At 35.7% G+C, this 12,977-nt stretch overlaps 1 protein-coding gene across 1 annotated transcript in view; it reads right to left on the reverse strand.

The window, feature by feature from the left end:
• LOC121419566 (roundabout homolog 1-like) overlaps positions 1–12,977 on the reverse strand; it is a 53,773-nt gene that overhangs the window by 13,932 nt on the left and 26,864 nt on the right. The window contains exons 8-22 of the mRNA XM_041614019.1: positions 12,705–12,829; positions 11,862–12,024; positions 11,111–11,134; positions 8,209–8,368; positions 7,342–7,472; positions 6,643–6,828; positions 6,034–6,183; positions 5,585–5,706; positions 4,988–5,204; positions 4,214–4,335; positions 3,572–3,797; positions 2,751–3,056; positions 2,065–2,229; positions 1,050–1,080; positions 457–725 (exon numbers count right to left, since the gene is read on the reverse strand). Coding sequence (XP_041469953.1) covers positions 457–725; positions 1,050–1,080; positions 2,065–2,229; positions 2,751–3,056; positions 3,572–3,797; positions 4,214–4,335; positions 4,988–5,204; positions 5,585–5,706; positions 6,034–6,183; positions 6,643–6,828; positions 7,342–7,472; positions 8,209–8,368; positions 11,111–11,134; positions 11,862–12,024; positions 12,705–12,829 — 2,397 coding nt within the window. The remainder of the gene's footprint in view (positions 1–456; positions 726–1,049; positions 1,081–2,064; positions 2,230–2,750; positions 3,057–3,571; positions 3,798–4,213; positions 4,336–4,987; positions 5,205–5,584; positions 5,707–6,033; positions 6,184–6,642; positions 6,829–7,341; positions 7,473–8,208; positions 8,369–11,110; positions 11,135–11,861; positions 12,025–12,704; positions 12,830–12,977) is intronic.

The following is a 12,977-nucleotide window of genomic DNA, read 5'->3' on the forward strand; positions in this document are numbered from 1 at the left end:
TTGATTTGTGACCAGCCACCCCAAAACCAACAAGTCGCTCTGTAAAAAGCCAAAACAACATGGTCTTCAAAAAGAAAAACTGATTAAATCATCTTATCCGAAAGAGTATTATTTCTTCTTATTGTCGATATCTCAATTTGTTAAGTTTGAGATACAAGACAAGATTCAAGAGCTTGCTTGAGTCAACACAGAACTCTACACCTTGTTTTTACCATATTTTTGGGGAACTCCCACATTATTTTTTTGCATTTAATCAAGTACTTGCATGAGTTTGTGTTGATCAATTTTGTGTTGTATCAATTTTATGTATCATTCTAAAGCCCAGGATATGATTATCCAAGCTCAATACATGTCTTTTACTTTGAGCACTAATTTCGGGTTTTCGGGTGAAAGGTCACAGCTTATTGTGGCATTACTAAGACGTGGGGATGAATGTTAGTAAGAGTGTTAGCGCACCGTAAGCCTCTAAGAGCCAGTAAGCTGGGCTAGTGGTAGCCCCGCTATGGTGGGGCTGAAGATATTGGTTCTTTCCCAGCACACTGCGCAAGGAGCCGTTAGGGTGCTGAGGGGCAAAGGTGGTCACTGCAGCGGTGGCGGAACCGTTACCATGGAGACTCGACGATTGGCACTCCGAGGAGTTGTTGCTGCGCCAGGTCTGATCTGGAGGCCAGCTGGGATGACCATTGCTGGTCGGTTGACCATCGTATTGACTGGTCAGAGTTGTCCTGAGTAGGAAGATCAAGATATTGATTATTATCACAATTGTAGTTGTTATCACCACTAATATTATTATTCTTATGACTATCATCATCATAATTATCATTTTACTTTATCATTATTATTATTGTAATTATTAGTGTTATCAATATCATTACTATTGTGATCATTATTATCATCATTAATCACCATATTTTAATTATTATAATTTTAATTTATTATATAACATAAACAAGATATTATATCATGAATCTACAAACATATCATTTAATCATACTAATATCATAAGTGCCTAATGCTATGAAAAGAAGTGTAAGAATGGATTAACTTACATGTGAGTTGCCCCTTCAATCCCAAGAGGATCTATATAGTAAAAATAAAGAAACAAGTAATGAATATAACCATGCATCAAAGTTTTACTGCAGTGTCAATACCGTGTCATACGTGCACATCATAGTATCAATCTTAGCTCATCCGTATGATTGCACTACAAAATCCTTTAAAAACAATTAACATTACATATATGGATATGATAAACCTTCAGTGTAAATGTTGATGTAATGACATCATTTTACTAAGATCCCCTACTGCAAGTGAACTTCATATTTTTCAACATATGTGATATATAATTATATACTGTAAATTATTATCAATATATACGTTAAGCACACTGAAATGGGCAAATATAACATTGGTGTATTGTATCTAATCCATCCTTGGCTTTTCACATGTACACCATTTCCAACCACATAATCATCATCAGCTTTTAAATTAATTTCTTAGGGATTTTTTTTACCCTCCTGTTTTCTCTGTCTTTAAACATAATATTGTACACATACGATCTATTGATTTGTGACTGTTTTCTCAAATATTTTAAATTGATTTGGAAATACAAGATATCTATATATTATCTAAATCTACTTACTTTTCTGTCTACTTACTTTTCTATCTACTTACTTTTCTATCTACTTACTTTTCTATCTACTTACTTTTCTATCTACTTACTTTTCTATCTACTTACTTTTCTATCTACTTACTTTTCTATCTACTTACTTTTCTATCTACTTACTTTTCTATCTACTTACTTTTCTACCTACTTACTTTTCAATTTACTTACTTTTCAATTTACTTACTTTTCAATCTACTTACTTTTCAATCTACTTACTTTTCAATTTACATTATTTTCTATCTACAATTTACTTACTTTTCTATCTACTTACTTTTCTATCTTCTTACTTTTCAATCTACTTACTTTTCAATCGACTTACTTTTCAATCTTCTTATCTTTCTATTTACTTATTTTTCAATCTAATTACTTTTTTTCTACTTACTTTTCAATCTACTTACTTTTTGTGAGGTTTGCAGCATGCTTCATTCTCCTTCGCCTAAGAATGAAAGCGATGAGTACGAGAGCGATGATGAAGACGATGGTGGCGATGATTGCATACACCCACGGCTTGGTCGTTTCCCCGTCCATGGTCTCGGGGTCACCTGGTCCGGGTGCGGCATCAACTGCAAATTGGCAACAATCAATATAATGACAGCAACTGGCAAGGGTCAACAGCACAATAATGTTGATATATTATTGTCAGAATCTTTTATCAAGCCAGAATGCAGAAAAAAACTAATTCAGTCATCATTCCAAGATAGTTATAAATGATATCATAAATCGAACCTTTACTGTCAAGTATTTGCATCACAATTGGCTATCCATAGTTAAACTATGCATTTAGCCGAGAATTCTCAGAGTTTTGACTGATCTCAGAAATAAATGCGAGTCATAAATCAAACCTTTACAATTAAGAAAATAGTATCACTATTAGCTATCCATAGTTAAACAACACATTAGACCAGAATTTAAGTTATAATTCTCAGATAGTTATGAATGATCTGAGTAATAAATGCGATCATAAATAAACCCTTTACTGTCAAGTACTTTGCATCATAACTGGCTATCCATAGTTGAACTACAACATTAGTCCAGTGTCAAATTAAGCCCGATTTCGGAATACGCGCCAACGAGCTGTACTCACTGGGGGCTGGTGTGGCTACGGTGGCGAGGACAACCGGACTCGATGGACCAGCTCCGGCTGCGGTGAACGCTGCAACCTGAATCTTATAGACCTTGCCCGCTTGAAGACCGCCCACCCGTCCTACCAACGTCGTGTTGCCTTGGATGGTCCTGTTCCTGGCCTGCGATGACTGGTTGCCCCTGCATGATATATAGTAGCCTTCGATGTAGCCCTGGACTAGGTCCCGAGCCGGGGCCTGCCATCGGACCAGGACCGCAGTGGTCCCGTTGCTATGAGCTTTCACGTTCCTCGGTGGTCCTCTTGGTCCTGTTTGGGAGGGAAAATGAGATCCACGCATTACGGTGAAATTCATGCAAAATTATTAAGAGTTGTCAAACTGCAATAGCCAGGATACATTATCTACCAAGGGCAATTCTACAAAATTATATGACCAACCTTGATTTGACACCAAAACACATTTATTACCTTTCATGATACCATCATTGATATGACATCAACATTAATTATAAAGAAATTCACTTCGTGAAAGTGAAAAGTTGCAGATTTGCATATTTAAATACGGATTCTGTTGTGTACATGTGTTGCAAATCTTAAGTGTGCAATGATTAGCTGAAGTCAAACGTGTTTTATTCAGGAATAGCTTTGCATACTGTACATGGTATGGTATCAATTTTTTTCAGTACATTCTTCTCTCTCTAACCATACTCTTCCTGCAAATTTCTTCCATTTAGAATAAAGTGTCTGTATTGTGTCTCTCAATAAATGAGACACTGTACAAGATGTGACCCTATGGAAATTTCCTGCAGATAATATGCACTCACTATCAGCGGCAGTCCAGCTCTTTATTTGATGTCCTTCTGCGCCACAGTAAAGCCCACTGAAAGGCTGTACACTGATTGAATACTCTTTCCACGAGGATAAACCATTGAGTACAAACGTTCTAGCTGGACCAGTGATCGTCTCCACCGAGTAATTTGTCGATGAAGAACTAGAAGAGCGGTATTTGATGTGAAATCCTTCGACGTAAGCCACTGCATTCCGTGCCATCTGTCAAACAACAAGTAATGGGTTATATTAATTCTTTCTTAATTTTAATATTGATAGTGACTGTCTGGTTATTGATAAAGAGCTTAAGATATAAATTGGATGAACCTAAACCCTTAAAACAATTGTATTATTCCCTAATCAACAGATTCAATCAGACATTATTATTAATAACAATATCAATATCGTGCAGCCAGAATAAAGATATAAATATGATGTACAATAATGAAAAAAAGGCTGTTTCTCATAATCAAATGACCACACTGCACAGAAAAGTAGGTATTCAATACAAATTTACTACAGGTAGGAATATAATTATGAGACCACTTTCCTACGTATCTCCCATATGTTATGGTGTAAAGTTAATTCTGAAGCTGTATGTGAAAGCTTTTACTGAAATTGAAACCAAAACGACTTACTTCCCACTTGACTTGTATGGCATTTGATCCAACCGTCTCGGTTCCAACAATGTGAACATTACTTCCGTCAAGTTTGTTTTGTAAGATTTGATTGTCGCCGTGGATACAAAGTGGACCAGAACCTATGCAGAAGAAAAGTAATAACGATAATAATCATTCTTGCTTGCATAGTGCTTATTACTTTATCACTCTTTATCACTCTGCAATGATGCAGCAAGCACAGACAAATATTTTACACTTTTAACAATCTAGAGTGAAGACATGTCAAATAAGTAGCAGCCAAAGTATTAGTCTCCCTTATTCAGACTGTACGTTGTGCACTGTGTGAACACCAAAGATCTGCCCAAGTGCATGTTCTATATGACCCTCTTGTGGTGGGGTACTCCATAATGTTTATGCAACAATTGGGAAATTATCCCTTACTAATGGCGTGATGAGATTATCAGTTACCTAATCAGCTAGGTTCAGTTAGGAGGTGCGATAGCTTAGTCGGTAGAGTGGGGGTTTCGGTTTCCGGTGACCTGGGTTTGATTCCCCCTTGGTGCGCTAGTGCCCTTTGGTAAGGAATTAATCCTCATTACCAGGTCCCTCAGAGAGGACTTTCAGCCACTGGTCCTCTGCTTGCTTGCTTACAAGCATTCATGCTTTCTTAGCAATCAGGTAAAAAAGTCACCACCATTTACCAATTACATAACTATTGTGATTGAAATGTAATGGTGGCAGCGGTGGGATACAACCCAAGCCATCAGAATGACTGGTGACTCACAGTCTTACCTTCACTCATAGTCCTCGCAGCGACCGAAGGTGACTCCTGTCCCTTGCTGTTACATATCTGTGGTCTTACAGACACAGTGTAGTCGACATTGGGATCCAATCCTGTGAGGATGGTTGACATCATCCCAACTACCGTCTGAAAGTGAGTCCGGCTGGCTCCGTCGGACAGGAGGTACCGGACTTGATACCCATCTATCAGGTCGTCATTTGTAGGGGCCTAATCATGTTTTAAAAAAAGGACAATTGAACGATAGACATTAGAACAAAATCAACCCATCTGTCTGGGGGCATTATTGTTATTTTACGTTTATATATAATAAGGTGGGTTTTTATCCAGAACAACTTTTATCCAGAATAACATAATCACCAGAGACATTCATATGTGAAAGACACAAAAATGTGTATAGCTCATAATAAATTTATAATATCCAAACATACATCCTACAAGAAACAACTTTCTAAAATTTAAAGCAAATGCCACCTACACAACAATGATATTCTTGAACAATGAAGGGAAGCGAATTCTACAACTACTTTTTAAAAATGCAAGCAGGACAATGATGAGTTTGTTTTAAAAGGATTTTTTTGTATACTTACATGGACTTCCCACGAGACTTTGATGGCGGTTGAACTTAGAGCAATAATTGTTGTGATCTCAACAGAGATAGAAGATTTATCCACCAGGCACTCTCTAGAAGGTCCGGGATTTGATGTCTCATCTGAAAATGTCAGAAAGATTTAATGATAGGAATAAATGATAACAATAACAACGATGACAATCATTATAATAACAAAGCACAGTGATCATCTGTCACCCCCTAGCCAAAAATAAGTCACCCGAAATGAATTTTGACATTTCGAAAAAGAACATCATAAGCTGTGTACCGTTATATATGTAGCCAAATTGATCAACGGTAACCAACACAGGTAAATGATTAAATGTAGAAGAAATTCATACTATGACTGCTAAAAACTAGAAATATCACTACAACTTTTAACACTTGATCAATGAATCATGGCCCGGATAGGAGATACTGATTACATACCAGTAGTGGCGATGGTCTCAGAAACTGGACTAGGTGGACCTATACCATTAGAATTAATTGCTCGAACGATCATCAGATAAGAGGATGAAGGGACAAGATGGTTGATGTTGTATGTCTCTCCTTGGATGCCTGTTCCAGCTACCACCCAACCTGTCAAGAAGTCATCAAAATATTCATAATAATTACTCAACAACATCCGTTTCCCCACAACAGCCAACAATCATCACCACCAAAAAATCCCAACATTTTCTCCCTTCTATAAAATAGGAGAACATGAGTCACATAAATAACATTCATAATCTCATGATCTTGTAATTATCATTTCATATAAAATAAAAACATCAGCCACATACATCGTACAAAGTTTCTAAGAATCTCTTTTGTTTGAATAAATCTCTACCATTTAGCAATTCAAATATGCATCACCTACACCCAAAATGCTTGTGATACCTTTTAAATGAGCTCATGATTTATGACACCAATATCCATTTACCAAGTTAACAAAATTTCTCTGTGGCTTCTATGGGGGTAAGGAAGACTTGTTAAAACCTACTAGGTCTAATTATCATTATCTACATACTACAATCTTTTCCCATTTCCCTCTCTCACCTATCGTCTGCTCAGGGCTGAAGTACTCCACTTGATACCCGGTCACAGAGGGCGCCCTACTAGCTGCGGGAGCAGTCCATTGGACCTGTATGGACGATCTGGTAACATTGACCCGTAGAGGCTGCGAGGGGGAGCCAGGAAGCTCATTGGTACTGGGTGCAGTTCTCTCGGACGTCCCAGGTGTATCTGGAAATTGCAGGAATGAAAATGGATCAAACTGGTTGAATACTAAGTTTAAAGAATGATAATTATGGCATGAATGAACAATGATACTGTACACGCGGTTATTGTTATGTTCCATTTTGTTTGTGTAAGTTGTTGAATTTGCAATTGCGGGACATGATGGATACTTCCCCAGCAAAGAGAGGAAAGTTCATATAGAAGAGAAGAGATTATGTTCCAAAAAGTGATGTGTGGAGGTGGTGGGTTCAAGTCCTGGCTGAGTCATATCAAAGACTTTAAAATGGGACCTTCAGCCATCTTGTGGGGAGCTCGACAATCATAGTGGAATGCAGAGGGGTAATAACATTATGTTATGCCAGGCCCGCTGGGAAAACAGTGCATCAGAGCTGAAGAGCTTACCATGGGTAAATAAGTATTATCATAATCATCCTTATTATTATTATCATTACTTATTATTTTTAGTAGTAGTGTCATTACTCTTTAACTGAAAAGAAATCATTGGCTATAGATACATACCTATGACGACGAGGTTGGCTGATAAACTGGTCTCTCCGCTGTTACTTGTGGCTATACACGTATACAATCCACTATCATCTATTTGAACACTTGTGATCTCCAACGTGCTATCAGGATACATCACATTAAACCTACAAAGTCGAAGGAAAATTGTCAACTGCCTAGTTGGTTCATTACATACATTTAAAGCATGTGCGCGTGTTGCGCAATTATTGTGATGTATTCATTCGCCAATATCCCAGAGAGATTGGTCTACCACTGCGTACTCCATGCCATGCATTGATCGCAGTGTTTCTTTATCAAAATTATCCATTTAACTTATCAATATCCCTGGGTACTCACTGCTAGTTCTACTGATTACCCCTTATTCTTCTCTTTGCTTGGGACACATCGTACTGTTACACATCTCTTTGATTTCTTACATTTTCACACGCTGCCCATTCCATCTTGTAAGCATTTAGAAAAAAATAGGTCGCCCAAAATGCCTCATATGATAATAAAAAATGTAGACAGGAAACGTTCTTGTAAAACATAGTTGTTATGTCAAACGTATATGCTTATCTGTTTGCGGTGGTTTTATTTTCGTTAGTGAAAGCAGAAATTTTCACTTCCTGATATTTCTACACAAAGTGAAATACAAATGCACAAATCCAAAATATTTGTGAAAATATACTATGCGAATTTTCCGTCTTGTAGCAGGAATGCAAAAAAATATGGATGTGAAATATATGGCGTGGGCCCTATAGAGTATATATACTCTGCGAATTTTCCATCTTGTAGTAGGAATGCAAAATAAAAATGGATGTGAAATATATGGCGTGGGCCCTATTGAGTATTTGAGGGTAAGTTTCCTAGAAATAAAGATACCTTGGATTGGTAGTGCTGAGTGTTATTCCATCTTTAGTCCATTCAATGTGAGGGGATGGGTTCCCATTGCTATGACATCTGAACGTAGCTGTCGATCCTATTAACAAGGTCTGATTGGCCGGACCGTATTGGATGATTGGGGGCGGAGCTAATGACTCACCTGACGTGGTTGATTGGTGAAAATGAGAGGTAGGCAGAGAGAGAGAGAAAGAAAGGAGGGCAAGAGAGGAAGAAAGGAAAGATAGAAAAGAAGGAAGGAAGGAAGGAAGGAAGGAAAGAAGAAGAAAGAAAGAAAGAAAAAGAAAGAAAGAAAGAAAGAAAGAAAGAAAGAAAGAAAGAAAGAAAGAAAGAAAGAAAGAAAGAAAGAAAAGAAAGAAAGAAAGAAAGAAAGAAAGAAAGAAAGAAAGAAAGAAAGAAAGAAAGAAAGAAAGAAAGAAAGAAAGAAGAAAAGAAAGAAAGAAAGAAAGAAAGAAAGAAAGAAAGAAAGAAAAGAAAGAAAGAAAGAAAAAGAAAGAAAGAAAGAAAGAAAGAAAGAAAGAAAAAAGAAAGAAAGAAAGAAAGAAAGAAAGAAAGAAAGAAAGAAAGAAAAAAGAAAGAAAGAAAGAAAGAAAGGGAAGAGAAGAGGATAATCAAGATTGAACAATGGAAAAGGAATAGAAAGGATGGAGGAGAAGGAAATAAGAACATAAAGAAAGAAAATGGGATAAGGAAAATAATCAATAGAGAGAGTAGGAAAGTAAGTGAAAGACAAATAAGAAAAAAAGTGTTGTATGTTACTGATAATACACACACTTTAAATGTAAAAGAACATGTATCGCAAATGCAAATGAATGAAATGAATACTAATTTTACTTCCCGATTTTCCTCATTTCATTATTTGTTGCATTTTCCAAAATGAAAAGGGTTAGCAACAAATAAGAAACAAGCAAATGGAGATTCCAAAAAATAAAACAAAAAAGAAATATTCATGATTTTGAAAAGAATTTCTAAAACCTCGATGTGAAATGACCGAATGACCCTACTACTGTAAATCTTGAAAATTTATTAGGTATTCTAAGTGAAAAACCAAATTCAATTATCATCTCATTCCTATAATGGTAAGATTGAATTAGAGCAAACCATAAATATTAAATTTACTGGCAACCGGCCAAACTCGGGAGAATATCTTCAACAAAGGGAGGTCATATATCTCTGATTAGTAAAATTAGGAAACCTTTTCCAATAAGACTTTATAAAGAAAAATATGAACAATTCAAATGTTCAGAAATTGGTAAGATCATCATGAAAACCAGTCTCACTGAAGCAAATAAATATACTGCAATATGCATTGATTTTAAACATTGTGTGTACATGAGGGGGGGGGGGGTTCAGTTGGGCCTCCCTCTCTTTCAATTTACACTTTATCTTGATAATTAATTGTACTCTCTATGTTGACCTTTACACATGTTCTTGAAAATGTGATAAACTCTTTATGTGCTGAAATAATTTTGGGGGGATAATAATGACAATTGTTTCCATGTTATTTCCTTCTGGTGGTAATTTCATTGCATTCTGTTCCAACTCAGTTTGATATTGTTAGGACTGGTATTTATCTTTTAAAGGTCAAGTCCACCTCAGAAAAATGTTGATTTGAATCAATAGAGAAAAATCAGACAAGCACAATGCTGAAAATAAATAACAAAGTTATGACATTTCAAAGTTTCGCTTATTTTCAACAAAATAGTTATATGAACGAGCCAGTTACATCCAAATGAGAGAGTCGATGATGTCACTCACTCACTATTTTTGTTTTTTATTGTTTGAATTATACAATATTTCAATTTTTACGAATTTGACGATTAGGACCTCCTTGCCTGAAGAACAAAATGTTAAAATAATGGAATTCCACGTGTTCAGGGAGGAATGAAACTTCATTTCACATGACAATGATGAGAAAATAAAAATATTTCATATTTCATATAATAAAATACAAAAGAAATAGTGAGTGATGTCTCTCTCATTTGGATGTAACTGACTCGTTCATATAACTATTTTGGTGAACAAAAGCAAAACTTTAAAATGCCATAACTTTCTTATTTTACATCCGATTTTGATGAAATTTTCAGTGTTATGCTTGTTGAATTTTTCTCTTTTTATTCAAATCAAGTTTTTGTTGGGGTGGACTTGTCCTTTAAACTCAATTTAGGCAAGAGATGAACTTGGGCTTACATGTATATTCATATATACTTCCTTGGATTGTTCATGATTCCCTACAACAACTTAATTCATTATTATTACTAGAGAGCAGGAATGACCCATTTCTTCTTAAATTGATTCCAACTGTTGGACGTTTTAAAGATGATTGATTGTTTCTCCCGATTCTCTTTCTTGTTCCCTGCATGCTTAGGGATATCAATTCAACAAGGGACAACGTTCTTCCATTTCGCTTGCTTCAGGTGGGTCAAATCAAGACATCCATTCAATTAACCATTTTCTTTATTTTTTAGACTGGAAACAAAGTCCAAAGCAATAATGCTTAGTAATTTTATTGACATTATTTCACACCTATAATCAATATCTTTAAGAAAGTATGGTATGTTCAAAGACACTGTTTTTCCACTGAAGCCTTGAAATTCTATAATTACCATGCATGACATTATTTATTGTTGTAAAAACATAATGATCATTAATAATACTAATAACAAAGAAATAATAATAATCACAATCATCATCATACAAGAATAGTAAGAAGAGAGGTAGAAGAAGAGGAAGCAGAAGAGGAAATTGAAGTAAAATAACATAATAATACTAATGATGAAGATAATTATAACGATACATATAATAATCATAATAATATGATAATTATATTGTAACAAGTGAGAATTCTGATGCCATTTCTTCTCTTTTCGTTTTCTATCCTCACCTTCGTCTCCACCTGTTCCACTCCCTAAAGCCCAGGAGGACCAGAGAGATGATGGGGGGTTAGGGTTATCATTGGTAGCAGTTGGTAGCGATAGCATCCCGTTCCCATGGCAACCAATGTGATGGGACAACCAAGGGGTGAGTGGTGGTGGTGGAGGAGAGTGTAACGGACATCATCCCATCGTTAAGGATTGATGGCGTAACCATAGCAACCATGCAGAAAGATGGTGATGGTGGTGGTGAAGATGAGGATGTATGAGAAATGATGATAAAATATGTTGCATGCCAGTAGGAAGAAAGAACCAAGGATGAAAATCAGGAATAAGAGAAGAAAAAATAAAACAAATAATGTTCAGTAAGAGTAAAGCAAGATTAGTATAATCGAGTATGCAAGTCAAAGAATGCGAGTTAAAGGATACCAATATATCAAAGTTGATATTAAGAAAATGAAAGGAATGAATCAGGGAATTTGGGCAATTTTTTAATCAACATATAAAAAAAGTGTTCCAATTTTTTTTCAGTTTCTACTAAAGAAACATTTTTCGAAGACCAAAAAGTACTTTTCTTTTCACATCTTCTTGAGAAAGAGAAGATATACTTCCAAATAATATCTAAATGAATATAAAGAGTTAAATGAAATTATATTGGATAGGCTGTTTTGAAGTTAGTGAGTCATGCAGATAATATATTGCAAGCATATACGTAAGGAATAGATTGAGTTAAGGAGAAGGAAAGAAGGTGTAAGGGTTTACCGAGAACACGCAGGACGGCTTTTGCTTCCGCGACTCCTGTTCCACCAGTAGCATAGCAGATATAAGTTCCTGCATCTTCCATTTGAACTGGATTGATCTGAAGTTCACCTGAAGATGACACCTCAAAGCGCCCTCTTTGTTGGTTTATGAATAGTAGATTATCCTAAGACATGGAATTTTATTTGAAAAGAAAATTGCAAATTCAAAGTAAATGGTAAAAGGAGAGATTGATCTTAAACCTACAAGGAAACACCTGTATTCTGCATTAATTGAGCACAGATTGTGCAAAACTATTCACTTCAGGGCACCGACTTACAAAGAGTTACGATCAATGCAATCAACCACAACTAAAGAAAGCCAGCAACGCCAATATTTCAAATGCATGTTTGTTCAAAATGTTTCCTAGACATGATGTATACTCAGACATATAATTGTTGCCTTGACAGTTCAGTGTTCTTCCTCGGTGTCTACAAAGTATATCATGCCAACTTCCTTGAGAAAAAAAATGACATTGAAGGATTTACATTTTGTTCAGGTTGATTGGAGCAATCATAACTCTTTGTAAGATGGGACCCTGGACAATAGAATAGAGCAGTAAAACACTGCAAGTGAAGCATAGATACCAGTATGTAAATATACAGTACAGGAACCTCATCAAAGTTTCAATTCAAACACATTTTTTGTTCATATAATTGTCAAAAAGTAGTTCTTTTCAAGTACTAAGTAGTTCTTTCAAATACAAATAATTCATAATAATAATTTTCATATTTTTAACGTACAAGTGTTCAGAGAAACTCGTTAGTGATATGAAATGAGAATGATCGATATACATTGGAGACTCACCTCTGTTCCTGCTTTCTGCCAATGGATGGATGGGGGCGGGCTTCCGACCGCTTCACATTGAAAGCGAACCATTTCATTAACATGGATGGTCTTATCACGAGGAGCACGGATGAAATCAGGCACAGCTAAAAAAAGAAGATTTAAAATTAAATGGTGATTTTAAATTATCGATTGTCTATTTCTATAGGATACAATTAGTGGAAGAATTATATTGAAAAAATTTGATTACTTTCAAATTTTTAAACTCAATATCCCATATTCTTAAATCCATTC

The sequence above is a fragment of the Lytechinus variegatus genome, chromosome 8 (genome assembly GCF_018143015.1).
Source record: "Lytechinus variegatus isolate NC3 chromosome 8, Lvar_3.0, whole genome shotgun sequence".
NCBI classification, from domain to species: Eukaryota; Metazoa; Echinodermata; class Echinoidea; order Temnopleuroida; family Toxopneustidae; genus Lytechinus; species Lytechinus variegatus.